The following is a 25457-nucleotide window of genomic DNA, read 5'->3' on the forward strand; positions in this document are numbered from 1 at the left end:
GAGGGCATGATGCTGTCAATGTTAATTAAAATAAGCCCTACCCCGAAAATAAGCCCTATGGCGTTTTTTTGACCAAAAAAAAAAATAAGACAGTGTCTTATTATCGGGGAAACACGGTATAGAATGATCTACCAGTGACAGCTGTATTATGAATATTCTCTGAATTGTAGCATCATCAGTCTGGCTCTGGACACAGAGCCATATTGATTATGCATTCGGTATGATTTACCGCCAGCAGCATGGCCGACAGAGGAGGAAATCCTGATCGTCCTAAAGGTAAGTATAAACTATCCTAATTCTACCCCCTAACCCTAACCCTCCTATAGGTTGCCTAACCTCCCCCCCCCCTGTGCCTAACCCTAATCCCCCCTCTAAGTGCCTAAACCAAACCCCCCCTTCCCCGCCGCCTACACCTAAGTCCCCCGCGGGGGTGCCTAACCCTAACCTCCCCCCGGGGGTACCTAACCCTAACCCCCCCTTCCCCTAGCCTGACCCTAACCAACCAGGGGGGGTGCCTAACCCTAAGTCCCCCCGGGTGCCCTAAACCCAATCCTCCATCTCTGCGCGGCTGTCCGCGCCCGGCATCCCTTCGATCGGGATACTGGGTGCCGGTCTCCCGGCGTCTGTAAAATGACAGGCATCTAGATTTAGACACCTGTCATTTAACCCTCGCCTGGTTTAAGCAGTCGGGAAGCCAGCGGTCAGCATTGCGTCCACCGGCTTCCCGAATATATACCATTGATTATGTGCTTTTAATATCCAGATAGTTTAGAAGTTTAGTTTAAATTGTACAGAATAAGTGTAATAATCTATGTTTAGTCACAGAGAAAGTGTTCCTTTTAATTATAAATCTTACATCTCCGTTTTTAAATAAGGAAATAATAAGTGTTTTATATGTAAAAATTGTTGACTTATTAGCCAGAGATGACCAAATTAGTGTCCTAGGCAAGAATTTAGTTTACACCCTTTTAACTACGTGTTCATGTGTGTGTGTGCTTGACCATTGGACTTCCCCCAGAAGCAATGGCGCCCTATGGCCTATGCTCAGGGTCAGTTCTGTGCATTATACCCACCTAAGGATGCACAAAACTGGAATATGTGTGGACTGAAAAGAATTTACATCTAATGATATGATCGTTCATGTGTATTGCATAATCGTATTCCCCCTTGTATTATCAAATGAGTATTATGCCAGCTGCAGACAGCAGGAGCATTAGCAGTACACAGATCCATTGTAAATTACATCAATTTGCTATAAAGAAGTGAAAATGATCATGCTGCCACCTATTTTGTTCTTAGGTAGCAAGCCTTACATTACACTCTGAAGGCAAGGGGAAGAGAAAGTACATGATTTCTTCCATACCAAGCACTGAGCAGGTGGTGCGGACACATGCATGCCCATAATCACATGGCCCATCAATTACATTTTCTACTTCAGGGTCCATAGGGGGTCCACAGGGTTGACCTTGGGGTATAGCTGGATCTGGATCCATGGGCACCACGCAGTTAAAGCTTTAGCTGCTCCCAGGATGCACTTGGGTCCGTCCTCCTCTATACCCCGCCCCCGGCCACAGCACCTCAGTTTGAGTTGGTGCCCGGCCGGAGTCGGGTCACCTGCGCAGGGGGGCTGCAGGAGCAGCCCCCAAAAGCTTTCTATTTTTATTTAAAAAAAAAAAAAAAGAGACTGTTAGATTTTTATTTTAAAACAGAGGCTCTAGTGTGGCAGCGACGGGCTGTCTATGCAGACGCCCACGCTGCCGCTCTCCTTCCCCGCTGGCGCCGCGACGCCAGTACTGCACTGGGGATCACGGCGGGAGGCCAGAGTCCGTACTAGCCGGACTCTGGGTCCCTCCCTGGACTGCTGCTGGAGTCGCCGGGGACAAGGTAAGCCGCGAGTCGCCGATTAGCGGCGGCTCGCGGGTTTTGCCTGCAGATGCAGTCCTTTGCCCCCGGTCCTAGGGGACAGACCGGGGGCTGCTAGCGGTGGCGGCCGGCTCCCCCTCTGAGGAGGAATAACCCGTGGGACCACTAGACCACCAGGGATATATGGCAAGCGGGATGCCGGCAAGCCCTGGGGTTAATATGCTAGCCAGGGGAGGAAGCCTTCCCTGTTTAGCGGCTCCTCCCCTCAGCTCAGCGCGCCTTTCAGCACGGAGTCTGGCGTCGCTGAGCTGCAGCTACTCCTCTGAGGTCTCCAGCGGACATTTTCTCACAGTGGCAGCGCAGATCTTCAGGGAGCACGCGGACCGGTCCCCCTGTGTACCTCTCCCCTGATTAAGGACAGCGTACACAGCACTATAGCCCTCCCAGACACTGAATCTGGGCAGGTTGATTGTAGTGGAAAGGTGCAGTGAGTATATCTTCCTGCATGGTATGTGACTTTTGCTAGTGCTGCCTGTCTGTGCTTATTTTCCGCTTACTGTCAGCTTATACCTATCCCTTTACTTCTCCTACAAGCCCTACAGGTGTGTGGGGGAGGGGCGTTTCTACTGACCTCACTTATATAGATCACGTATTTGTGAGGTCCGTCACATACAGTTGTGTGCTACACAGTGCCGTATTGTGGGCTGTTGTTTAGCACACCGGTGAGTGCGTTTTCTTCTGCCCTGTTGCCAGATATATTTTTTGACTATATAATATATTCTGTCATGTCAGACGAGGAGGTTGAAGCGCTCAGTGGCTCCGGTGTTGGCCTCCTGCGGACGCTGTTCTGCAGGAGTAGATAGGGAGGATTTGTCACAGGATGGCCTGTGTAGTCGATGCCAGGTGGCTCCTGGCCCATCCAGACCTTCTCTGGCGCAGGAACCACCGTGGGCGATGTTTTCTCAAGTGCTGGTGTCTATTGCGGACCGTCTGTCGGTCCCGACTGCTCTCCCTACTAGGTCGTTGCCCCAGCCGACCATCCCCCATTCCCCGGGTGTCCCGCAGTTATTGCGGAGTCCTCCTGGGTCTCAGTCGGTGGGTCCCTATGCGGGGTTGCCTATGTATATACAGGCTTCCCCTGTGCCGCAGCAGCCTGTGGTACCTTTTCAGGCCCCTATGGTGACTCCTCCACCCTGGGTGGATGTGCTCTCCAACTCCGTGCAAAATTTGGCGGCCGCTTCCTCGGCTTTTCAGTCAATGTTGCAGACTGACATGCCTTCTAGGATTTCAAAACGCCCACTCATGACACGGGCTGCTCAGGTATCGGACTCAGAGGGTTCCTCAGATGATGGGGAGGTCCCTGATGACACTGACTCGGACGCCTCGGTCCAGGAAATGGATACCAAGTCGTCCATTAATGTGCGAGCACTAGTTAGGGCGGTGCGAGCAATTCTTCTTATAGAGGATGAGGCACCGGTTCCTAAGTCGAAGTTTCCTAGTTTCAAAAAAACTAAGGTGGCTTCTGCGGTGTTTCCCCTGTCGGATCAGTTGACGGATCATATGGCGGTAGCTTGGCAGGCGCCCAGTAAGAGATTCCTTCCTCAGAAGCGGTTGGCTTCTAATTACCCCTTCCCTGAGGCACATTGTAAAAAATGGGAAACTCCACCGGCGGTGGATTCCCATGTCACCCGTTTAACTCGGGGCGCCACCTTACCATTACCGTCGATATCCTCGCTGAAGGATCCCACGGACGGGAAAGTTGAGACTTGCTTAAAGTCTATTTACTCCCTCTCCGGGGCGGTGGCCCGACCGTCCATGGCCATCTCCTGGGTGGCCAAGGCCATTGAGGGGTGGGCCAATGCATTGGAAGATACCTTCCCGGACGACGCTCCGGATGTCCAGCGGGCGTTGTTGGGACAAATGAGGGACGCTGCTTCTTACATTGGAGAAGCTTCTTTAGATGCTAGTCTGCTGACCTCGCGGGTATCGGCTGCAGCGGTGTCTGCCCGCCGATCCTTATGGTTGCGGTCCTGGAGAGCGGACTCTGATTCAAAGAAAGGTCTGGAGGCCTTACCTTTCAATGGGGAATTACTATTTGGTCCAGACTTGGACAAAATAGTGGACACCCTGGCTAAATCCAAGTCGGCCTTCCTCCCTTCGGCGGCACTGCCTGCTAAGGTTCGGAGTTCGGCTTTTCGTTCCTTTCGGGTTCAGGGTAAGGCGAAAGGTCAGTCCTTCCCGAGACAGTCTGCGAGTAAGACGGCCACTAAACCCAAGAAGCAAGCCTGGAGTGCTCGGCGCCCTTCTTCCAAGCAGGAAGATAAACCTGCGGCCTGATGGGACGGGCCTCCCTCTGGGGGACCTCAGAGTGGGAGGCCGACTTCTTCTATTTGCCCAGTGCTGGCACAATACCACCACGGATGCCTGGGTTCGAGAAGTGGTCTCCCAGGGGTACGCCCTGTCTTTTCGGCACAGACCACCCCACCAGTTTTTCTGCACAAGTCCTTCTCAGGACAAGACCAAGGCGTTACAGGTTCAGGAGGCTGTAGAGTCCTTGCTGAAAGCAGGGGTCATTGTTCCCGTTACTCTATCACAACGAGGGACGGGGTATTATTCATCTCAGTTTCTGGTGCAGAAACCCAATGGTTCTCATCGCCCTATCCTCAACTTGAAGTCTCTGAACAAATTCCTCAGAGTTCCCAAGTTCAGGATGGAAACGTTACGTTCCATCATTCTGGCGATGGAACCGGGGGATTACATGGTGTCCCTGGACATCCAGGACACCTACCTCCATGTTCCGATAGCATCTTCACACCAGCGGTATCTGAGGTTCGCTATCCTTCAACACCACTATCAGTTCCGGGCGCTACCCTTTGGTCTCTCCACGGCACCGAGGGTGTTCACGAAGATTATGGCGGTCATGGCCGCACATCTTCGGAACCAGAATGTACGACCTCCTGTTGCTGGCGAGCTCCCCGGAGGTACTGCTTCAACATCTCCACCTGACGATCGCTTGCCTGCAAGCACACGGGTGGTTGATAAATTGGAAAAAGTCCTCCCTGATTCCATCACAGCGGATGGTTCATTTGGGAGCCCTGCTGGATTCGCGTCAGCAAAGGATCTTCCTGACTCCGGAGAAGGTCGCCTCCCTACAGCTGCGGATACGCAGTTGCCTGAGCCGTTGCCGCCTGTCGGTCCATTCGGCTATGAGAGTTCTGGGGTCCATGGTGTCGACATTCGACATGGTGGAATTTGCCCAGTTCCATTCCCGGCCCCTGCAGGGGCTGATTCTATCAGAATGGAACGGGTTACCTCACCGGATCCGCTCTCAGGTGCTGGTGTTGTCTCCGGACATTCGGCTATCTTTGGCTTGGTGGCTTCAGACAGCTCATCTGGTCGAGGGGCGCCCATTTTGGATCCCGGACTGGGTCCTGCTCACGACGGATGCCAGTCTCCGGGGTTGGGGGGCAGTGACCGGCTCTTTGTCGCTTCAGGGTCGTTGGTCAGCGGAAGAAGCACTTCTCCCCATCAACATCCTGGAACTGCGGGCAGTATACAGGGCCCTGCAGTCGTCCGGCCCCGCTCTTCACGGAAGGGCGGTACAGGTGCAGTCCGACAACGCCACCACGGTGGTGTATATCAATCACCAAGGCGGAACTCGCAGTCAGGCAGCGATGTCGGAGGTGTCTCGTATCCTGACTTGGGCGGAGGGTCACATTCCAGCGATCTTGGCGGTCTTCATCCCCGGAGTCCTCAATTGGGAGGCGGACTTCCTCAGCCGTCACGACGTGCATCCCGGGGAATGGTCGCTTCACCCAGAGGTGTTTCAGCTACTGGTGGACAGGTGGGGACTGCCGGAGCTGGACTTGATGGCCTCCCGTCACAATCACAAGTTGCCCGTTTACGGGTCAAGGACAAGAGACGCAGGTGCAAGTCTGGTGGACGCGCTGTCGGTGAAATGGACGTTTCACCTGGCGTATCTGTTTCCTCCGATATCCCTGCTTCCTCGGGTTCTGCGGAAATTCAAGCAGGATGGCGGCATGCTCGTGCTGGTAGCTCCGGCGTGGCCCAGACGTCCTTGGTACTCCGATCTCAGGAGCCTCTCCATCGACGCTCCGTACCTTCTTCCTCAGCGTCGGGACCTGTTGTCTCAGGGGCCCTGCCTTTACCCGGATCTGGGTCAGCTGTCTTTGACGGCGTGGCTCTTGAGACAGCCGTCTTGAGGTCTCGGGGCTTCTCCAGTTCGGTTATTGGTACCATGCTCAGGGCACGCAAGCCTGCTTCAGCACGGATTTATCACAGAGTGTGGCACACTTACTTTCAGTGGTGTGAGTCCAGACATTATGATCCTCAGGTGTTCCGAGTTTCTAGGATCTTGGAATTTCTTCAGTCAGGATTGGATCTCGGCTTACGCCTTGCATCTCTGAAGGTTCATGTGTCCGCCTTGTCCGTGTGGTTTCAACGGCGGATTGCAATACTACCAGACGTTCACACCTTTTTCCAAGGTGTTCTCAGGATCCAGCCTCCCTTTGTGCCTCCTGTGGCTCCTTGGGACTTGGCGGTGGTGCTACGGGTCCTGCAGGGTCCTCCGTTTGAGCCTCTTGAGGCGGTGGAGCTCAAGTGGCTGACATTTAAGACGGTTTTTCTCCTGGCAATTGCTTCGGCCAGGAGGGTGTCTGAATTGGGGGCGCTTTCCTGTCGCCCTCCTTTCCTGATTTTTCACCAGGACAGAGCGGTGCTCCGCACTCGTCCTGAGTATTTGCCCAAAGTGGTCTCGAAGTTCCATATTAATCAGGAACTTGTTGTGCCAGCTTTTCAGTCCCCTGATCTTTCAGCTGGTGAGACTTCCTTAGATGTGGTCCGGGCGCTTAGAATTTATGTAGACCGGACGGCTTCGGTTAGGAAGTCTGATTCCTTGTTTATCCTCTTTGGTTTTCACAAGAGGGGTTGGCCTGCCAACAAACAAACGTTAGCCCGTTGGCTTCGTTCCGTTATTTGTGAGGCTTATGCACAGGAGGGCTTACCTGTGCCAGCCTCTGTTAATGCTCACTCCACTCGTTCTGTGGGTCCCTCTTGGGCTGCTAGACGTGGCGCTTCTGCTGTTCAGCTGTGTAAGGCGGCCACTTGGTCTTCAATTCAAACGTTTTTGAGGTTCTATGCGTTTGACACCTTTGCCTCTCAGGATGCATCCTTTGGGCGCCGGGTACTCCTTTCAGCACAGGAGCGTCCCCGCCCTTAGTTGTACTGCTTTGGGACATCCCCAAGGTCAACCCTGTGGACCCCCTATGGACCCTGAAGTAGAAAACAAGAGATATGGTAAGAACTTACCTTTGTTATCTCTGTTTCTACGAAGTCCATAGGGTCCACAGGGCGCCCGCCCTGACGCACCTGGCTTCAAATGGGCTGTGTGTCTGGTCACCGGTTTTCCGTCTCCCATTTCTGTGAGTATGGTTTCTTGTGTGTTCCAGTCTTCCTTCTCTCTGTTTAGTCTCCTCCTCCGGCCTTGGCTGCTTACCAACTGAGGTGCTGTGGCCGGGGGCGGGGTATAGAGGACGGACCCAAGTGCATCCTGGGAGCAGCTAAAGCTTTAACTGCGTGGTGCCCATGGATCCAGATCCAGCTATACCCCAAGGTCAACCCTGTGGACCCTATGGACTTCGTAGAAACAGAGATAACAAAGGTAAGTTCTTACCATATCTCTTGTTATTTCTTCAGCTTGAAGATCATCACTGTTCAAGCACGTAGTAATTACTCCCAATCTGAAAAAAACACATTTCTGACCCTAAGGGGTAAATTTACTAAGTATCGAGATAGGTTGAGATGACCATCTTGGGTGATTTATTCATTTTTTTCCTGCTTGCATATTTACTAAAGGCAAAAGTCGGGTGAGTTAGAGAGAGATTTCTCTCATCTCACTCGTAAAACTCGGGTGAGATAGCAATCTTGAATGAAATCACCATCGGGCCAAATTGGAAGCACTTTTCACCTAAAACATACATCTCTCAAATTTACTAAGAATCGGGATGACAAGCTCAGGTGAGATGTCCAAATCACTTTTCAAACTCTCAACCCCCTGAGCTGCGAGATGGTCAGAAACATACACAAATCATTGTGATTTGTGTATGTTTATTTCTGTAAATGGTTAAAATAGGGTTAATTTTTCTGTAAATGGTTAAAATAGGGTTAATTTTCTAAAAAAAGTTACTTGAGGTCCCTCCCCAAAAGACTAACCAGCACCCCGGACTTGCCAACCCGTCCTGGTTCTTAAAATTATAGGGAAAACAAATGTGTAGGGTTTCACTGTAATTTAAGAACCAGCACCAGGCAGCAGGGACAGAGCTGGTTTTAAATATAGGGATAAACAAATTGGCGTGAGGTTACCCCTACATTTAAAACCAGGTCCAGACCCTTTCTAGAGGGGGACTGATGCCACACCCAGGGGTGTTCTTTTACCGGGCCCCCCAGCCGCAGCATCAGCCCTGACCGCTTGTCAGCCCAGGCCAGGGATCCCTGGGGAGTTGGGGACCCCTCCAATAAAGGGGTCCCCCTCTCCAGGGCACACCTGTCCTAGGCTAATAGCCCGGGGCTATCCCCGGCACCCTAGGGCGTTGGGTTACATCAATTATACAATGTAGCTGTTCCCAGCATAGACTTCAATGGAGATTTCTCTCCATTGAAGTCTATGGGGGAGACAGGCTGACCGCACACAGCCAATCAGCGAGCTGCTCCCATGAAACCTTAGCACCCCCCTAAAGATGTCTTGACATGGGGGGATCACTATGGTTACCCCCGAATAGCCCTGCTAAAGGTATTTGGGGTTTTTAAATGGTTTCAATCAGCGCTATTTTGCGTCATTGAGCAAGTGATGAAGAATACATTTTTGCAATTTATTTTTGGGAAAATAAGTATTCCCATCAAATTTGGGGTACATGAAAATGGGTACTAGCATAGTTCAAAGTCACTAAAATAAAACTTTAAAGTGCACAAATAAAACGCACCTTCAGCAAGCACCTGCAATAAAAAAAAAACATCCCCCATACTTCCAGACCCACCTCCAGAGGCTATTTTGCTAGTTTTTGAATTTGTACCACAACCTTTTTTTTGCCCATTTTTTCAGTTATTTTTTGGGGTGTTCTTTGTGTTATTTTTTGCGTTTTGACACAGTTAGCGTCAAGGGGGGTGTAGAAAGGGTTTAGGGTGGACCCCGCAAGTTTGCAGCCCAAAACCCCAATTCTGCACTTTTTTCCGCCGGGCATCTATTGCCGATACTTTACCGCTGGTTACAATGTGCAAACTTTTCGCACTGGGGAAAAGTCAGGGAAATTGAATACGGGATAAAATTGGCAATGACGTCATCAGAGAAATAGTTTCGCCGAAAATGGCTTTTCACTCCAAATTGAAAACGGCCCTAACCCATTTTTACAGGTACAACACAAGCAGCTTACACATATCTCACTGATATGTGCAGGCTGCTTGCTAAGGAGAGTTGTGCAGAGAGAAATCACTGCAATCTCGGGTGAGATGACTCACTCGAGCTTGCTTACAAATCACCCGAGAATCTTGACCTACATCACCATTGGCAAACTCGTTTAGCCTCAAATCGCCTGTTGGTAAATTTTGAAAAAAAGGGAAAAAAAAAAACACTCGAGTTCCGGCGATTTAGACTGAGATTAATCACTTTGCAAATCGGGTCAATCCTGATTCTTAGTAAATTTACCCCTAACACTCTCAAATTACCGTCCCAACTCCCATGCCTCTCATAGCTACTTGAGAGACTTGTCTACACCCGCCTCACACACTTTAACTCACACAACTTATTGGACCCACTTCAATCAGGCTTTTGTTCCCAACACTCCACAGAGACAACACTGACTAAGGTAGTAAATGTATAATAAATAGTTATGCAAAGAGCAAAAACTAGAAAAAAGACAAAAGCCTTTGTTGGGGCACTCTTAGAAAGGAAATGTATTGAAACTAAATTAACAGAATTATATTAAATTAAAACTTAACTTTTAATAGTCAATTTGGTAAGATAAATACTCTTCAGTTAGGTAACTCACATGAAAAACAAATACATATACATGATATATCATATTATATATACAGGTACCAAAAATTGTTTTCTTATTGTATGCTGATTGCAACATTTATGTTGTTTTCGTTTGTTCACAATATGTATTGTTTTTCATGTGAGTTACCTAACTGAAGAGTATTTATCTTACCAAGTTGACTATTAAAAGTTTTAATTTCATATAATTCTGTTCATTAACTTTCATTACATTTCCTTTCTAAGAGTGCCCCAACAAAGGCTTATTTGTCTTTTTTCTATGTGTGCACCACCAACATTAGAGTCATCCAGAATTTTTTGTTAAAATGTGTGATAGATCATTACATTGTTTTGTTCATTTTTGACCTAATCTAATTGTATTAGGCATTATTCATTACCATTTCTCTCACCACTAGTGCGGACTCCTCTATTTATTCTAAGGTAGTAAATGATCTGGTCACTGCCAAGGCTAAAGGCCATTACTCGCTTCTTATTCTTCTAGATTTCTCTGCTGTTTTTGACACTATTCCCCACTCTCTTCTCATACAAACACTACAATAGGTCTTAAGGACACAGCCCTTTCTTGGTTCTCATCCTACCTATCTGATCGCTCTTTCACTGTTCGTTTTTCTGATTCTGCCTCCTCTTCGCTACCTCTATCAGTTGGAGTACCGTATGGCTCAGCCTTAGGTCCTCTACTTTTCTCAATCTATACCACCTCTCTTGGCAAACTAATCAGCTCTTTTGGATTTCAGTATCATCTGTATGTGGATGATAATCAATTCTACCTATCCTCCCCAGATTTGTCACCATCTGTATTGGTCAGCGTCACTGACTGTCCTTCTGCCATTTCGTCTTGGATGTCATCTCACCACCTCAAACTTAATATTTCCAAAACAGAATTATATTTCCACTGGCCAATAGTAGTTACCAACCTGATCTCTCTATCACTGTTGATAACTTGACAATCCACCATTGCCCACAAGCTCGCTGCCTACTGTAGGTGTCATCCTTGACTCTGAACTGTCCTTTGTTCCCCACATTCAATCGACCATATCTTACACAAGTCCACAAGACACTGCAAAAACTCTAATCCATGCACTCATTATCTCCCACAATGACTATTGCAATAGTCTCCTTACTGGTCTTCCCAAAAACAGGTTCTCACCACTACAATCCATTATGAATGCAGCTGCAAGGCTGATCTTCCTCATCAAATGTTCGTCTGCTGTGCTGTTCTGTCAGTCCCTCCATTGGTTACCAGTTTTCTACTGTATTCAATACAAAATACTTTTACTTACACATAAGGCTATTATCCTAACCACACCAACATACATCTCTTCACTTATCTCTAAATGTCTCCCAACCCGATTTACGTCTCTCATCAACACGCATTACTTGCTCGCATTCATGGTTACAAGTCTTTTTTCAGGTTGCACCCACTCTGTGGAATACCCTCCCATGCACAATGACTTTCCTCTAGTCTCCAAACCTTCAAGTGTTCCATGAAAACTCACCTCTTCATACAAGCTTATCAGATTCCAGAACCGCCCACATAACCTTCATAGCGTCTATATCTAATTACATCTCCTCTCACAGTCCACACATAACCTCACACCATTTCTTTTGTTCACATCCTCCTGACCTTTGGCCTACATTCCTGTGTGACTGGATCATACAGCCCACCAAGAACCTCTGCAATGTGGCTGGGCCAATGTGCAATAGGTAGCACTTATCCTTGTGTATCAATGCCTATTTCCCTATAGATTGTAAGCTTGCGAGCAGGGCCTTCCAACTTCTATGTCTGTCTCCTATTATCCAGTTTTGTTCTATTAATGGTTCCAATTGTGAAGTGCAACGGAATATGTTGCACTATAAAATAAACTGTTAATAAATAAATATAGATGGAAGACGCTATGCCACTGTGACAGACTCTTTACAACTTTACAAAACCCTAAATATAAACAAGAAGACAACTAAAAGAAAAAGGAAAAAAAATAAACCTGTCATGCAGGTTTTACTTTCTTCTACCTCAAACTCTGGAAATAAGTTTACACGTTGCCTTTGTCTTCTCCATGCTCAGGGTATTCACAGAGACAAACACAAAACACAAGGTAGCAAGTAAAAATGCTTTAATAAAACCTTGCCCCAGGGATGAATGTTCAAGCACATTTAACACTGCAGCTGGCATAATTATTGTGCTCGCAGTTAGAATAAGGGATCATCGTACTATGAACCACAATGTTTTCCCCATGATGAACCATTACTGTTTGTGCAAAGCAGTCAAGAAAAGGCAAATCTGTTTGCTCTCTGGAGTCTCTGGTAGCCTCTTTGACATGGTCAAAGCTATCAGCACAGCTACCCTCACCAGGCCATTAATTATATTACCAACAGCCGCTGACCTTGGTGACTATACAGAGCAGGATTTGCAGATCTGGCCCATAAATATCTAGATTTCTCCAATTTGGTTGATTTAGATTTATTGGAGTTTCAGTTTCTTGAAAAGATAAACCCACCATAAGGCACTTAATTATTTTTGCAACCTTAAACAGGTCAAGAAATAATCAGGGAACCCATTCACCAGGGTACGTGAGATTTCTAATAACGGAAAGGCTGGACCTTAATGACTAAGGCTCTGAAAGGTCCCAAAGAGGAGGTGTTGCACACAGACCCCAAGTGCAAGATGAGAAATATCAAGTAACATGACTTCTTTTAAAGAAAGAACAAATTATGGTAAGATTACCACTTTCTTCCCTTCGTTCCAAACTCTACCATTACATTCCAGGTTTTAAGGATATTTATGCTTGAGTCAAGATGATTAAATCAAATTGACTGAGGTACTAAAGTCACCTGTGCTCAAGCATGGATATCCTTAAAACCTGGACTGTAATGGCAGGGTTTGGGAAACTCTGCCTTAAACTCAGAGTCACCCTACTTGTGTGGTAACAGATCACCACAGACGAGTGGTCATTAGAGATCAGACTTAAGGTGCCTACACACTTGGCAATGTGCTCATGATCCAACATCATGTACGATTTCCCTTGAACTCTCCCCCGGCAGCTCCCTGCAGGCCTGCACACGATTTGGTGTAAAGTGTCCAATGTGACAAACGATCTATCGTGCATCCTTAACTTTTTCCAGTGCATCGTGTCCCAGATTGGCAGATCTGCATCTACAGCACGGAAGATCTGAAGATGCGATGTACGACCTGCGGGGACGCGCATCGGCATCGTGATCGTGAGTGGACACTCACAATTTGGGCATATTGTACATGATTTGTCGTCACAATGCATCGGAATCGGGCAAATCGTGTAAAATATTGCCAAGTGTGTAGGCACCTTTACAGTATACCATTGAAATAGTTTACACAATATGTTGTTTTCTTGCTCAAGGAAATGCAGCCTCTACTAAATAAGGTACTCACCTTAACCATGGACCAAGGAAAAAAAAATCTACCTGATCCCTATTCTAAAAGTTGGATCAATTATCTGTTCCCTACCAAAAAAGTAGGCTCAGCTCTGTGCTTCCCAGAGAAGTGAAAGTTTTCACTTTTTCCTGTTTCCAACATGTACAGTATCATTATAATTAATGCATGTAAATCTCTAAATATTGCGAGGTGACAAACCTATTTCTCTAGAACAAATTAAGTTTGCAGGTCACAGGACATTCCTGCAACAAGTATTATATAACAGTCTTGCATTTTTAAGCCTTCATAGTTATTTTCCATTTCACTGAATTAGAAGAAAGGAAAATAAAAACATGTGGTTTACAATAAGTCACCTTACTTAACTCTTAATGACTATAATATTAAAAAAACATATGAACAAGCCTGGCACTCTTGAAGTTCAACTAAGGATAGCATGGATAATGTCATTTAATATCGAGATAATAATTATCTCAATCTACAGTGCAAAAGTATGCTTCTAATTGCAGCCGCTTCATTTAACTAAGTAGGTCAGGGTTGTTTAGGGCCATCAGGCTCTATGTACACTTTCAGCTACATAATATATACAGGTGTATATCTTGCAGATCCTTTGTATGCTTGGGGGAACTCTTCAAAATGCACCAAAAGTGCACGGTGAAAGAAGGGAGGAGTTGATTTCCTGGAGTAAATGTTTTTCATTTGGAAACAATATATACCTGTCAGTTGAAATCAGGAATAAACACAGAAGACAACGTCCCACAGCCAGGATAACAACTGCAATAGTCCCAAAGTTTTACTTTTCTAAAGAAGCAATTTAAAATGTTGTGTCCAGCATCTGTGACTTATTAGCTGGAAAGTGTACTATACTTAATTTTATTTACTTTAAAGAGGCACTCAATATAGGATATTTTTTATCTAGTGAATGTGCTTTATTTGCATATTTGCATGTATAAATGCTTTGAAAGGGACTGCTTTATTTAAAATACAAAATTATGACATTTAAATAATGGTCCTTCACCATAGTACACTTATAGTTCAGAATATATTGGGTGTTTTCAATTTGCATAATATATTAATTAGCTATAAGTATCCTTTTATTTTTGGCAATGCCCTTGCAATCCTCTGCATGAAGACATGAAGCTACATGGTGCTTCAATTTATTTTAGTTGATTCCCATATATTAATTGGTGTAACTCTTTAATTCTAAACAGATTACATGCAATTAGTGCCTAAATTCTTTAAATCATACAAATTGAACCAATTGTTTATTTAGTGTACTTAGCGTCTAAAAAATGCATAACATGCTGTATATTTGAATCTTAATACTGACAAGTAAATCCAGTTCGTTAGGCAGGAAAAGTTTGTCACTGTACGTTCCAGTCTACACCTTAGCCTCACCTTTAATAGAAAATTCTGTAGCTCTTAAGCCTCACTGGCCTTGTCAAACAGCACAATGTACTATTTCTATTATGAACAACTTACTATCTGTTTGGTTAGATCATGTTCCTCACGTATACCTCCTCAGCACCGCGGTTATTTAAAAATTCTCATAACAAAGTTACAGTAACACATGGCAACATCACATTTTTTATACTTTTAAGTATTTCCGAAACAGTGACTTTATAGTTAATAAATATAACTAAAAACATGATTATAGTCAAACTATACATCATATATTGTAACAAAACTATACTGTCAAATAGAATAACTTCCCAATATGTTTTAACTTGTAAATATAAATTGTTTCAAACGCTCGTATATAAAACCTGGCTATGTTGAGGTTTATATTTATAAATCTAATATTCACAGTAGATACCAGCCACACTGTTGATGACAATCTTTTGGAGGTCTAGGACTAGGAATGCCAATTGTTCCCAGGTTAGTCAATTATAGCACACAGTTTTTAAAGTGATTGGCTGTGCAGGAATGTTCCTAAAGATACACTTCTATTGGTGCATCTCATGAATGGACAATAACGTATGACAAATCTTTTCTGCTGCATATTTTCATCCTATATAGCACACATATATAAATAATTAGTACCTTGCTACAGGGGCATTATAAGAGAGAAGGGGGCCCATGCTCAGTCTCCGGTCGGGGCCCCCTTCTCTCTTTCTCTGGTGGTCGGCCACGCACTGTGCGCAGCGCCGCAGCAGTAGACTCTGGGCACTAGTCTGAGCCCAGAGTCTACTGAGCATGCACAGGTCACCAGGAAAGTGGCTGCCGCTCCATTTTCCCAGAGATTTCTCTACTGCGCATGCGCAAAATGCCGGGAAAATGGCCAGGGTGGGCATTTTCACTATTTTTTAAAGAGCTGATAACGTTGATGTGGGACTACGGAGAGGTAATGTTGAAGCTGGATAATTGGCTGAGACAAGATCAGCTTAAAATTAGATCGAAACGACGCCATCTTGCGAATGGCCGCAAGACACCATCTTGAAAATGAGATCTGCAAGACGCCAGCGCCATTTTAGCTAAACTCACACTTAAGTACATATGGCGATGCTATTATTAGCATCAGGCGATCGCATATTTTACCATACCCCATAAACACATTAAATCACACAGTTGCGCTGTTGACATGTCGCACATTAGCGAATGCATAATACCCCGCATGCCACCGCTGTTTATTAGCTTTGTGCATAAGCATCTGCTCCAAGTTAACTAGCGTCTTTTCCCAAACCCCTAATACTTACACAATGCACACTCACATAAAAAGTTCCATAGCTTTAAAGTGTAAGATTCAAGTTTTGTTCATTTATTACAAATGCTGTGAAATAAAGGCTATTTGGTATCTAAGGTTTAATACATGATAAGTAAGCCGTGTTTGGTGTTATACTGATCTGACTTTCTTAACAGCTTCCCGGTATCATCGGTGTGAAGATCGCAACATGCATTCTCAACTTATGGACCGTAGAAACTTAAAGCACCAAAATGTACTTTGTAAAACCAACAGCCTAGATTTGCATGAGGCGGGAAAATGGAGATAACCAGCTTTCGGAGGCTCTTCTGTGTCCATTTGAATCAACCTTTTAAATGCCCTGTAACAGAAGCACCGTGATGGGGAACCAATGCGATCGCAACGAACCTCTCTATTGTGTTGTCTATTTCTGTAGGGGTATAAATATGTGTGTTCTGATCCCAGTCTTCAGTCTTCATGCTGATGCTGTTGATGGAGGTTTCTTGTTGATGCCGGAATCTGGTCCCAGAGCGCTTGCGTATGTATAACTGTAAATTGGGTCTGTATAATTTCTTTGCACTAAATTGTACTTAGATCACAGCATGTAACTATCTGTACTTTGCTTGAATAATACTTTGTGCTTTGGAAACACATGTTCAAGATCTGAAGTCTTTATTTTACTGTATGACTGCGTACGCAAATAGCGTCAATTTTAGAAGGTGTAGGCAGGTTTTTAGAAGGTATAGGTAGGACCGTATAAAGGTATAAAGTCAGTATCCTTAGTTGGGGGCTCGTAGAGTGTGGTCACTTACCTATTCACACAATAAACATACGGTTATCGATATCTCACCAAAAAGGTGGATAGTGGCCACACGCAGTTTACCTGCAACCACTCGATGCTGAGAAATCGCTACCCGTTATCGTGAGTCAGGGTACGCTGACTAGAATCCAGGGACAAGAAAGGAAAAAGTTTGTTTTCCTTTGTTGATAGAATTTCACGCTAAAAAAAGGATGCCGCAGTACTGTGTACGCGGCTGAGTCGCATTTTTGCGCGCACAGTAGAGATGCACTTTTGCGTACGCAGCTAAGGGTAAGTCATACGGTTGTGTAGTAGTCGCATTATTGTGTATACGACTAGTCACACAATAGCGTATACGTACTTCCGGTTGTGCTGCCACGTGTTTAAACAAAGCCATTGAGTTTACATTACCAATTGTTGCCAATAACTGGGTTAACGAGTATTTTTCTGCGCAGGAAAAAAGTGTGTAACTGTGAGTACTTGTTTAGGGTGTAACACGGGACCTAAATGTTAAGGGTATCGTAGGACCCTTAAGTGCTAGGCGTATCGAACGGCCTAGTGAATTATAGTGTTCAGTAATCAATGTGTGTGATCTGTTAGGCTTATTTGAACACTATAATTGAACCGCATAGTTTTGGTTAGACTATGATTGTGAGCTGGTGAGAGGGTGGACAAAATCAACCGGAAAACAAAGGGTACTTTGCTGCCCCCTAGCAGTTGAAACATAGTCAAAAAGGGATTGCTGAGTGTAAGCGGCCTTTACTTCCGTAGGTGAATGGAGGCGTCTAGAGGTCCTCCATAGAGTTCGGGGATACAAAGGCGTCCACAGGTAAGTGAAAGTATCTTGACTGTCTTTTCACCAGTTTAAATTTTTATTGAAAAATGTAGGAGTTGTCCCAAAATGGGAGCCACGTAAACAATAGAAATGTTAGACAATGATGTGCTGCTAATGGAAGCGCCGCTTGGATCAGCCCGTCATATTATGCATACTAACGGCCTGATTCAGAGCCGCTCGTAAGCGGCCGCTCGTTCGTTCCGAGCGACGTTTGCACAACTGCGCATGCGTACGGATCGTAATACGCATGCTCGAACCAGTCAGTGCGGCCGAAAATCGTTTGTTCACTAAATAGCGAATGCCTGCTATTTTGAGTGACAGGAGGAGGCGTATGTGGGTGGTAACAGGGGAAGGTGCTTGAAAACGGGGAGTGGAGATCCGAACGCAGGCGTGCTTAAAGGTCAAAACGGGCGTTTTATGGGTGTGCATAAATAATACAGCAGCGTCATTGACCACGTCACTGGGTTATTTTATAGTCAGAACTGCTCGCAAGATTGCGGTAGGAAAAACCAACCACAAAAATAGCGAGCAGTTCATACGCTGGTCGATGTACTCGATTAATCTAATAAATAGCGGACATGACGTAGGATGCGAGCGGCCAGGGGGCGTAGTTATCCAAAAAACGACCGCAAGTTTTGTTCGCTCGTTCAGACCTAGAGGCGTGAACAGACCGCAAAGAGTGAACGGTTCATTTGAATAGCCACCCCTTTTTTCTGAACGAACGACCGCAAATAGCGTCCGGCTCTGAATCAGGCCCTAAGTACGGTGCTTATGCAATAAGGTATTGTGACCTATGGTTTAAGATAACAATGAAGAGTGTTAGGCCGTTTCCCAGAATTGGTAGTTTTGATAAAGATGTATTGAGTAATATCTAGGATCACATCAGTCTGATGTGTTCACGAGTGAAAAAGGTAAAACATAATGAATGTTTAAAATTGTCGCAGCATGAAGGGGATGCGTGGCTTAAAAATGTGCAAACTAGTGTTGCGAACGCATTGCCAGAAGGTACACCCGTGGCGCTAAATTGCAATGCGTGCGAGCCGCAAAACGGCGCTCATGTGCGGCAAGGTAGCGTTGCGGAAGGTATTGTCAGTCGTTCACGCGCACCACCACCACCTTATGTGGATGGGGCGCAGGTACAGTTATTGAAAAAACCCATAAAAATGTAACAAGCAATTTGTACCCACTCTTAAGTAACCATAAGGAAAATGTTTATGATGTGGATGATGAACCTATTGTCATGTCTGCCATTTCCCATGCTGTGCACATGTTAGATGCAGCACCATGACAAGCCCAAGTGGTGCCACCATCTCCATCAGTAACAGCACGGGAAGTGTTAACATCCTCTGCACCCGTAGAGGAAGTTGTTAATACTATACGTTGCAGCAACAGACTAAACCCCCAGCCAGGTAATAAGGTCAAAGGTAGCAGTGCGGCCGCTCTGCATCCCATCCGGACAATAACTGTTCCAAATGGGAATGCGGATGCGAACGGAGTAGTGCCCACACAGGATGTGGTAATGCATTGTCCTTGGACAAGAGCAGAGCTAAATTCCATCATGAATGATTTCCCCGATCCCAAAAAGGAACTAGCCAAATGTCAAAGATTTTTGAGAAATTTGGGTAGTTTTCACGAACCAACCAATAAAGATTGGCGAGTGGCGTTAAGGGCCTGTCTACCACACAATATCGACGTGACAAAATTTATCACGGATTGTGTATTGGATGGTGACGTTCTCTTAACAGACCAAGTAAACCAAGGTAACATTTCCAGTATTATAACTCAATTGGGTGTATATTTTCCAGTTGTAGTTAACTGGAACAAAATTTTCACCATAAAACAAAAAGAGAGTGAATCTGCAGAAGATTATTGTGACCGGGCTCTGAAGGCAATCACCCAGTACACTGGGTTAGAAGGTATTAAAGATAGCACTCACCACAGGGGAATGATTGTCACTATACTCATGGATGGCCTTAAAGAGAACCTAAAAACCTGGCTGGAGGGGAGTCACAATAGATACCCTCATAGAATCCACCATAGAACATGATAAAAATATCTCAAAGAAGAGAGAGACCCAGAGTGAGAAACTAATGGCTGTCAGTATTCAAGCTCTACAAGAAATGACAGTAACATCACAGCCAGCAGGCACACCTGCACCCACACACACACACACACACCTGCACAGTTACATGTCCTCACCAATCCCACACCACTGCAAACACAGCCCTACCCCACTTATCACACAAAGCCACAAGTCCCATACTACCCACAAGCTCCATACCCCCCACAATATCCTTTTCCTCAATATCCTTACCCATACCCACCACCATTCTCTCGTGCTCAACCCACACAACCATCCTTTCCACGAAAGTGTTTTAATTGCAACCAGCCAGGACATCTAAGTAAGAGCTGTATGGTAAAGAGGGTAGGACCCCCTAACCAGGGAGTACCTGGATATCCCCATAAAGGATATACGCAGAGACCAGCAAATATCCAACAGGCACCAGCTCCAATTGTGGCCGTTAATGCTTTATTGGAGAGTGGGAGCCAGCGCTAGGGGTCAGGTCATACCTGTGGTCTACAGATAGTCAGGTTAACGGGGGGTACTAGGGAAGAGCCAGTCATGATGGTTGATGTAGCTGGTACTAAATATCCTTTTCTTGTAGACACAGGGGCGACCTGGTCAGTGATAAAATCTCCCGTTAATTTATAGATAATCAATGAGACAGTACCAGCAATGGGCGTTACAGGTAAAGTGCAACATTATCCTTTAACAAAATCCACAGAGGTTACTATTGGGCCGTTGCATACCAGGCATTCTTTCCTCCTGGCAGCAGCAGCTCCTACTAACCTACTGGGAAGGGATTTGTTATGCAAGATGGGATGTGTCATATATTGTACCCCTGATGGTGTATTTTTAGATGTCCCAGAGAGAGTTGCACACGAGGTGCGGGATATGTTGGACACTCCCCAAAGGATAATGTATTACTCTACCAGTTTAAATGAAAATCCATCTCAGGTAGATCAAATGCTATCCCAAATTCCAGATTCACTTTGGACCAAGGATGGACAGGACACTGGATTAATGGCAAACGTAAGCCCCGTAATGGTAAATTTAAAAGGCGGTAGGCAAGCTCCAAAAATTCCCCAGTACCCACTGAAACAGGAGGTAGAATTAGGGGGTTATCCAATAATTGAGCAATTATTACAACAGGGAATTTTAGTTCGTACAGCTAGTGTAGCCAACAGTCCCATCTTTCCGGTGAAGAAGAGTGGTGGGAGGGGTTATAGGCTGGTACAAGACCTTAAAGGTGTTAATAAGGTAGTAGAGAGCCAATTTCCCGTAGTGCCAAATCCAGCTGTCATTCCAGATCCCAACCAATGCAACCCATTTCTCTGTCATTGACCTCTGTTCTGCTTTCTTCTCTGTGCCTCTTCATCCTGACTGTCAGTACCTATTTGCTTTCACATACAGGGGTGTACAATACACATGGACACGATTGCCCCAAGGTTTCATAGACAGCCCCAGTATCTTCTCCCAGGCCTTACATGACTGTTTACAATCTTTTCAACCTGCCAATGGGTCTGTTCTAATTCAATATGTGGACAATTTAGTGCTATGTTCTGATTCGTTTATGTCATGTTTAAATGATACTAAACTTTTGTTGCTTCACCTCTCGCACACAGGACACAAGGTTGCTAAGGACAAACTACAGCTGTGCCAATCCAGAGTAAAATATTTGGGACACTGCCTAACTCAGGGGTTACGACATCTCACAAATGACAGAATCCAGGCCATATAGAACATGACACTGCCACAGAACCAACAGCAAATTTGTACCTTCTTGGGAATGTGTGGATACTGTAGAATGTGGATCCCAGGTTTTTCTATTTTGGCCTTGCCATTACAGGACTTAGTCTCTTCCTCAAAGACCGATCGTGTCATACACACAGAGGAATCAGAGCAGGCTTTCCTTAATCTTAAGGATAGTCTGACAAAAGCACCTCCATTGGGAATACCTGATTCTGAAAAACCTTTTGACTTGTATTGTACGGAAGCTGATGGTTGTGCTGCAGGTGTCCTCACACAAAAACATGGTGATGCCAGTAGGCCCGTAGCATACTACAGTGCCCAATTGGACACTGTGGCAAGATCACTCCCAACTTGTTTAAGAAGTGTGGCAGCAATTGCTCTATTGGTGAGTAAAAGTGAGGACATAGTACTGGGCCATGATATGATTGTCTATACTCCCCACGCTGTATCTGCTCTGCTGAACTCTGCCCAAACCAGACATGTTTCTTCAGCTAGGTTTACCAAATGGGAACTAGCTCTAATTGCACCTGCAAACATCACTGTTAAACAATGTAATACACTGAATCCAGCAACGTATTTCCTATATGTATAACATGATGTACAAAGGGTGGAAGGAGACGAGTTGCTGGCGGGAAGTGAGTTCAGCAGACATAATGATACACACGATTGTATGGAATATCTGAATCAGACCTTTACTGCTAAACCTGACATATGTGACACACCTTTAGAGAATGTGGATGTGACATTTTACACGGACGGGAGTTGTCATAGACAAACAGACACAGGTGAATTATGTACAGGTTATGCTGTTGTAAATGACACAGACATCATAGAAGCTGAACCCCTTGGTCCTCCTCACTCAGCCCAGGTGGCAGAGTTAGTTGCACTAACTAGAGCATGTGAACTGGCAGCAGGCAAATCTGCTAACATTTACACTGACTCTAGGTATGCGTTCGAAGTGGTACAAGATTTCGGAGCTCTATGGAGTCTGAGAAATTTTATGACAGCAGCAGGCACACCAGTTGCACATTCCAGACATATAAAACAATTACTAAAAGCAATCCGACTGCCCAAAACGGTGGCAGTAATTATGTGTAAAGCCCATATATGTGAGGATGGTCCAGTGTCACTGGGCAACAACAGAGCAGATGAAGCTGCGAAATGGGCAGCAGGGTTAAAAATGTTTTACCAACGGAACAAATTATGGGCCTGATTCAGACCCACTCGCGAGCGGCTGTCCGCTCGCAAGTGGGTCGATGTTATGCACTGAGCATGCGCACGACGGAGGGAGCTCCGTCGTGCGCATGCGCCAGACGCGACGAGCGAAGGAAAGTCCTTCGCTCGTTGTGTCCGATCAAAGGGGGCGTGCTGTCAATGTTGATTGACAGCACGCCCCCTTTGGTGGGCATGCCGGGGGCGTGCCTCCCTGACGGGGGCGTTCCCACGGGAACGCCTCCCGTCAGAAGCCGGCCCACTGACATCACTAGTGATGTCAGTGGGAGTGATTTTGGCTCTGATAGAGCCAAAATCACTCCGGAGCTTGCGGTTGAAAACCTCAACCGCAGGCTCCGGCTCGCAATTTCGATGGTCGCGATGGTCTCGACCATCGCGGCCATCAAACTGCACGCTCGTATAGCCTGTGGGTGGTGACCCACAGCTATACGAGCGTCCAGGAGGACGCTCCATTTTCATGGAGCCCGGCCCTCATTCAGAGCGTGCGCTCTGCTCAGAGCGTACGGCTCTGAATGAGGGCCTATGTCTTTTCAAACAATTGATATGTTGAAATTAATTGAGATGCAAAATTTGTGTTCAATTCAGGAAAAGTCAGTTTGGAAGTCCAAGGGATGTGGGCAAGAGTCCACCGGGCTCTGGAGGGATGGACAAGGTAAGCCAGTAGCCCCCAAGGCATATTACCCCAGCCTGGCTGAGGCAGCACACGGTCTGACTCATCTGGGAAAGCAAGGTATGTGCAAATTGGTGAGAGCATACTGGTGTGCATCGGGTTTTTCTTCACAAGCAGAAAAGAGAGCAATGTCCTATCTGACTTGCTTGAGGAAGAACATAAGGAAAGCTATCCCTACCGAACCATCCCACATTCCACCGACTGACGGACCTTTCCAGGTAATACAAATTGATTTCATCCAATTAACACCCTGCAGGAATCTCAAGTATGTATTAGTGTGCACTGACGTGTTTTCCAATTGGGTTGAGGCCTACCCAGCGGCCACGTATACTGCTGCGTTCACTGCCAAGAAAATAGTACAGGAGTTTGTATGCAGATATGGTATCTCTAAAATTATTGAGAGTTACAGGGGTACTCATTTCACAGGTGATGTTTTTCAAAATATGCATAAACTGATGGGTATTAATAGTTGACTTCACACCCCCTACCGACCTCAGGCCAGCGCCAAGGTAGAGAGGATGAACGGGACTATTAAAAATAAGTTAAGTAAAATCATGGCAGAGACTGGACTAGTATGCCAGAAGCACTACTGTTGGTCCTACATAGTATTAGGACCACTCCTAAACCTCCTCTAAATCTGTCCCCCTTTGAAACACTGTTTGGTAGACAACCTCATTTGATTATAAGTCCACAGGAAGACTTGAAGGGTAACAACGAGGTAACTGTAAGGTATCCTATATCAATGAGTAAACAGTTAAAACAGCAGAAACTGAAATTGTTGTCCCATGATATTCCTGAAACTAACTGTCATGATGTTGAACCTGGAGAATATGTTATGATCAGAAATTTCTTGCGTTCAGGTTGTTGGACTGATCGGTGGGAACAAGTACCACATCCTTGCAGGTGGCAGAGAGAGATACCCGGGTCCATTCCGCTCACTGCAAAAAGGTCAACCAACCGGTGAAGAAACAAGGCGGAGACAAGGCTGATAACGTGGACCTGTCGATCGCGAGCTTGTTCCGGGAAGATTGAAAGGTTGTAGTGAGATACCTGAACTAAAAGAAATTAGCAGGTCTTTGTTGTGGCAATGGACTGGCCTTCTGTGTTCATTTTCATATTCTCTTCCAGAGGTTTCACCATTCTGGTTGGTTCGGGAATGTCCGGTTTCTGTGACGGGAGACTGATAGAGATGGTAGCTGATGGCAGTGCTGATGGAGTGGAGTCAGAAGGAGGAGTGCTATGCCAATCAGGGGAGTGTCTGTCCAATCTTAGTACTGTAATTGTTAAGTGAGCTGCTATTTCAGATACTCGGGGACAGTGTGGAGGTTTATCATCTGAAGATTCCTGTATATGTGAGCTTTGTGGGTCCCTAGTTGATGAGAACTGTATCCAACGGTGCCAGCCTAAATATAACCCGTACTGGGATGGGTATCCTTTAGAGGATTATCATAGTATGGTAGGCAAAGTATTACACCAGACTGATTGTTGGGTGTGCTCGCACGTGCCACAGGGTCAGCAAAATGCAGGGTTGGTGCCATTTCCGCTGAATATTACGGAAATTTTAGAACTGCAAAAAGGGAAAACATTGGATGGAAAATTCCTCTCATCCAAATCACCTCATTTCAAACTCCATCAATTCCAAGTAGATAGATTACTTTTGTGCTTAAACATAACCAACCCCAATAAACCAGGGAGTTGGGAAGTGACGGGGAATAATCAGACGATGACCTTCTCACTGAGAGCTGATAATGAATCTATGAATCATGATCTGTTAAGCTCAATTAGATCTAATGGGAGACATTTTAGGTATCGGTATACATTGAGTTCCACCAAAGAAATTATTGGTAAGGTACCAGATCGATATTGTGCTAAGATAATACAACCAGAAACTTGCATGTACCAGATGGAAGAGTCTGAGATAGGATTGTTTGCAAGGGAAATGTGTTTAATGATAATGATGCATACTATTCCTTATGTTCTCCCTGATATTGTATGTTTTATATGTTGAAGAAAAGCATATAAGTGGCTCTCCCCGAGTTCCGAAGGTTTGTGTTACCTGGGAAGAGAAGTCCCAGAGGTTATGACCCTCACA

General features: G+C 45.6%; 1 protein-coding gene across 1 annotated transcript in view; it reads right to left on the reverse strand.

Moving 5' to 3' along the window:
* COBL (cordon-bleu WH2 repeat protein) overlaps positions 1–25457 on the reverse strand; it is a 440790-nt gene that overhangs the window by 163680 nt on the left and 251653 nt on the right. The window contains exons 10-11 of the mRNA XM_088464406.1: positions 10975–10988; positions 8245–8275 (exon numbers count right to left, since the gene is read on the reverse strand). Coding sequence (XP_088320532.1) covers positions 8245–8275; positions 10975–10988 — 45 coding nt within the window. The remainder of the gene's footprint in view (positions 1–8244; positions 8276–10974; positions 10989–25457) is intronic.

This window comes from Taudactylus pleione, unplaced genomic scaffold, assembly GCF_031769625.1.
Source record: "Taudactylus pleione unplaced genomic scaffold, aTauple2 ptg000054l, whole genome shotgun sequence".
NCBI classification, from domain to species: Eukaryota; Metazoa; Chordata; class Amphibia; order Anura; family Myobatrachidae; genus Taudactylus; species Taudactylus pleione.